The sequence below is a fragment of the Etheostoma cragini genome, chromosome 22 (assembly GCF_013103735.1).
Source record: "Etheostoma cragini isolate CJK2018 chromosome 22, CSU_Ecrag_1.0, whole genome shotgun sequence".
In the NCBI taxonomy this organism is placed as follows: Eukaryota; Metazoa; Chordata; class Actinopteri; order Perciformes; family Percidae; genus Etheostoma; species Etheostoma cragini.
Window position 1 is genome coordinate 17,060,594 of NC_048428.1, and position 4,880 is coordinate 17,065,473.

Consider the following 4,880-nt stretch of genomic DNA (forward strand, 5'->3'; position numbering starts at 1 on the left):
GTGCATGGTCGAGCTGGAATCTTAAAAAAAAAAAAAAAAAGAATAAAAAAGCAGTTCAGGAAAGCTAAATTATAATTGAGATGGACTTAAATCCCCTGTGTGTCTCATAAAAAGTGTCCCTAAACCAGACAGATATGACTTAAAAAACGTAGAAAATGAAGCAGCTCAAAAGTGGTATTTGGTGTTTTTTTGCCCCAACGTCTCCTTCCGTGCAGTGTGGCAATGGTTACGTCTAGGGTCAAGGTTAGCTGCCTTGCAGGCGACGTTGGAGGCAAAAAACACAATCGAGACTCAAAAACTCATAACTAGCACAGTGGTTTCGTGTTAGGTGACTAATGAGTCTGAATTTAAGGGTCTTAAGTAAGGCAAAGGGCATAATCCCAAAAGTTGGACTTTGCATTCTGAGTACTAAAAAATCAGGATGAGCACCACAAATGTGCCAGGCATTAGGGTGAACATAGCGAGAGAATATGGCTTAAACTCTCTATAGGGCCATGTTGTACCTGTAGTAGAAAAGCTCCCAGTTGACTTCAATCTTTATTCTCTGGCGTCTCTTTCTCAGGATGACAGGCTTTTGGTTTGGGTTCTGAAATCAAAGCAAAAAACACTTTGAGGAACTGCTTCAAATCATTCCTAACAACTTTTAAATATTTGTCTTTCTAAAAATTATGGCACAAGGACAGTTGTGAAGGTAAATTGGCAACAACATGAGCAATAAACACAAGGACACAAGGACCCAAGAAATTAAGTGAATGGCACAGGTGTGAACAAAAATAAAACAAAATGTTTTTAAGAATGGAGAAAGCCACATATTAGGAGAATAGGACAACAAAACACAACACCGATAAAAACAATGTCCTCATCACACCAACATAGAAAATAATGTTATGAAACACAAACACCAAAGTGGGATCCAAAAATCGGATGTGTTCTGTAATTCTTGCTGGGCGATGATTATGATCACTATTTTGATTAAGCTTTTGCTTCTCAAGAGGATGCTGCTACTCAAGTATAACAGCCTTAATTTGCGTTTTCACTTGCAAGTTAAACTTTTTTTGTCTTTGGTGCCATAAAAAATAAAGAAAATTCCTGCAGTTAAAATGGTGGAAGCGATGTAAAATAGAGTTCCAGAGGCCGTAAAGGGTGCATGGCAAAGGTCCTTCCGTTTATGGTAATTATACTTGTCTCAAACTAAAAGTGGTCATTATTTACTGATGACAAAACACTACAGGTACAAGTTCTCTATTGACAAAACACAACAGGTACAAATTCTCTATTGACAGCGGGACATGAAAAGATGAGTTCAAATCTGTGCTTTTATTGTCTACTGTATAATGTAATAACTTCTTCTTTTCTGGCATCTATTTGAAGAAACATGTGGCAATCCCGTGTAGATGATAACGGATCATCGCCTGGCTGAATTAAAAAAAAACACACCCAATATGTCACATGAGGATGGAAAAATGGTTTGGTCGAGAGAAAAGATGGAAAGAAAAGAGCATGGATCCCATTGGTCAGGCCTACTTACCAGGTTATTTCTGTCCTGCTGCATTGTTTGACAGCAGAGAAACCACACAAGACAAGGGAAGGGTGGGGCAGATACAACACAGAGAGGTTATTGTTCCTCAGGTCAAACAGAGATGAATCAGGGAAAAAAAGCATCACAGGTCACAAGACTACGTTATACTAAGAGACTGACATACAAAATTAAGTAGTACATTCTTTGGATTTATTAGCTGACTATCCACTAGATTGATATATTTTCCAAGACTACTTGCTAACAGATATACATGACGTTTGATTAGGGAATATTCAGTGAAAGCAAACCAATCTAAATAAGAAGTCGATCAGCCATTTTGAGTCAATCAAAACAAAGCTGTAGAAAAGAAAAAGGAAGCCGGGTGCATTCAGATTCAAAGTAAGTTTAGAGGTTTTTAACATTGTTAGGAAGTAGATTTGAGTTCAAGTTTGTAGGAATGCCAAAGAGCAGACAGTGGAGGGTCAATGTTTTATTAACAGTTTCGATGACACCCCCAACCTCATCCCACCCACAGACTTTCTACAACAATGACACACACAGGTTCAGTCTGAAAGCCCTTAAACTGACTATGTGCAAATGTGACATTCAAACTTGTCATCAAATTTGCAGCCTAACGTACCAGTTTTCCACCAAATTAGCTCTGGTTGTTGAAGCTGTTTCGTTCAGAATTCTTGGAAACTAATGCTGTCTAGCAAAACAGCCCGCGTTTCAACGCGTTTTTAGCGGAACCACTGTAATCAAGGATGTGTTGACAACAGAGGACGCTGCACACTGCGGAAATAAACTACAGTAGCAAGATGGCAGATTAGATTGATTGCCTGCAAGCTTTTGTTCCGTTACAACAGATTTTAGTCTTTTCAATAAACAAGCATGGATCAACTAATAATGAGACCATTGCAGGTTCTTTTTTTTGTCCGAAGATTTCTCACTTGACTCCTTTATTATTATTACCTACTCCTTCTTCTCCTTCAACCTGTTGATTGACACGCCCACTGATGTTGTCACAGTTCAAACGTTTAGTCAATGAAAACCTGATCTTTGTGTTTCCAGCTGGAAACACACTACTGTATTTTAGGTCTAAAAGGCTCTGAATGGTTGAAAATTAGGAATGTGAACGGGAACCAATTTTACGTTGGTGGAAGAGGTATTATCTACAAGAAAGGTGACCTTTGAATTCAAAGAACATTTTGGTAACACTCAAACACGCCTGTACTGGTAAACCTTTGTCTTAGCTAAAAAACAAAATCTTTTAAACATGTACGAAAATATGCACAAGCATTTTGAACAGCAAGATATGCAAGGTGCTGAAAAATCAAAACGTTTCTGTATCTTGACATTTTCCCAAACAACGTCAGAGCTGACACCGCTCTGCATGCAAAATAAGAGCAGCAGCTGAAAAGTGTGTTATTGAGTTTGCCTCTGGATTCTACAGTACTGTTCAGCATCAGCAGAAAGAGCAACAGGTAAAGACACCTGAGCAGACATATAGCAGCAGTACCAGCAGTAGCTTGTCTGATAGATAAGAGGGAAATCAGTCCCTTAGCATCTTTGCAAAGGAAATATATCCTCACCTCCTTTTGGGCTATGCCCATTTTATCCCTCCAGTGCATCAACACTACATCAGCCTTCTCCTTGGCAAACTTCTCCACCTCTTTGGCTGCTTTACCAGCTATACGCTGCCATTCGGGCACCTTGTTTCGATTTAGCTGGTCCTGTGGGAAACAAATATCAAACAATTATAAATGGCAGATACGTTGTTATTGAGCCGTTTGTTCACGCTGCAAAAATATACAGATGTGATACCGTGGCAATTTTCAAGTTGTCGCGGACGTGCATTCTGTCCATATCTTTCTCCGGGACTGGGTCAGGACTATCCAGGTAAGCCAGCAGGCCTGTTGGCTGAGAGCGCACAATACATAATGAACTGTTCCTTAGCTGCCAGAAAAAAGCATTGGCTTACATCCTGCAGTACTTTTCATTTTACTAATAGCTTCTGCCAACAGTTTTGGACAGGCCTAAGATATTTTTAAGTCTAAATAGGTGTATATGTAGCCTTACCAGTATCCTTTTTAGAAGGTTCATGGCAACAGGATTTTCTGCAGTCCAAAGTCCCACCAGGTGACGACTTAGCTGCCTGAGATAATGAAATACAATGAAATAATGAATGATAATGAAATGAAAGTATCACGTAAGTAGCTGAGCGATTTTATAGAAGACATTTTCTGTTTATCTACTGTAGCAAGTGCAGCTTTGTCTACCGTTACAAGCACTGAGTGTTTCTCTGGTTAAGAGTATTTATAAAATTTGAAACCACAAATAGAGAAAATTAAACAGCAGCTGGAACCAACAAGTCCAAAAGACAAGATCATTGTGTGTCAGTTTGTGGATTTAGTGAGGCTGGACCTGTTGGTCAGCATCCGTTGGTCAGAGCTGATGGTAAACAAAGAAGTGTGCAGATGCCTCGGAAGAGCCCCTTCACTCAAGGCCAGGTCCTGCATCTTGGTGGCTATTTCCTTGTCTCCTTCCTAAATTAAAACAAGCAAAGGTCCTAAATGTCATAAAGCATATACACTAAAGGCAATCCAATCATGAAATCATTGATAATGTAAACCACCTAACCCACAAAAAGGTTTACCTCAATAATGGCCTTCATCACCAGGCCTGCTCCCTTCACTATTGCCATAGAAGGATGCTGGAGATGAGAACAACATCATTCAGTACACGAGCATCTACTGATTTGTCATAATACTATCATCATTAGGGTGGGAAAGGTTTATTCACACAAGTCAACTACCTGGAAGAGTTTGAACAAGGTGCGACCATCGGAGGCAACCATCTCAAGCAGCATGTCAAACTGCTGCCCCTCTGTGGTTTCACTGTAGGGGGCGCACAGGGCAAACGTTAAGAAGTCCAGTAAGGAGCTGATGACCAAAGCTCCTGTTCCATGGTCCTGAAAACAAAAGAAAGAAGAGAATTTGAGCTAAGAATTGACACGAGGAGGCTTTTTGAAACTATACTACAACTTTTGTTCAACAACATCTGAATTTCATAATTCTGCATCCAGCTTGCTGACAATAAAAAAAATGTACCACATTAGTGATGAATTTTTCAAGTAGGTTCTCCAGGAACTTTTTGGAGGACAGCAGAGAGGCCTTGTTCAGTTGCTCCTGCCTCAGGTCATAGTCATCATGCATTGGCTGCAGAGAAACATGAAAGAGAAGGTCTCAGCCAAACCGCAGGATAAAAGACAAATTGATAAATGGTTGATATACAGTGGGTACGGAAAGTATTCAGACCCCTTTAAATTTTTCACTCTTTGTTTCATTGCAGCCTTTTTCCA

General features: G+C 39.8%; 1 protein-coding gene across 1 annotated transcript in view; it reads right to left on the bottom strand.

The window, feature by feature from the left end:
- LOC117938271 (dnaJ homolog subfamily C member 13-like) overlaps positions 1–4,880 on the bottom strand; it is a 31,697-nt gene that overhangs the window by 11,820 nt on the left and 14,997 nt on the right. Inside the window, exons 14-23 of the mRNA XM_034862794.1 lie at positions 4,630–4,737; positions 4,335–4,490; positions 4,176–4,232; positions 3,944–4,065; positions 3,599–3,674; positions 3,344–3,439; positions 3,112–3,252; positions 1,529–1,546; positions 504–586; positions 5–20 (exon numbers count right to left, since the gene is read on the bottom strand). Coding sequence (XP_034718685.1) covers positions 5–20; positions 504–586; positions 1,529–1,546; positions 3,112–3,252; positions 3,344–3,439; positions 3,599–3,674; positions 3,944–4,065; positions 4,176–4,232; positions 4,335–4,490; positions 4,630–4,737 — 873 coding nt within the window. The remainder of the gene's footprint in view (positions 1–4; positions 21–503; positions 587–1,528; positions 1,547–3,111; positions 3,253–3,343; positions 3,440–3,598; positions 3,675–3,943; positions 4,066–4,175; positions 4,233–4,334; positions 4,491–4,629; positions 4,738–4,880) is intronic.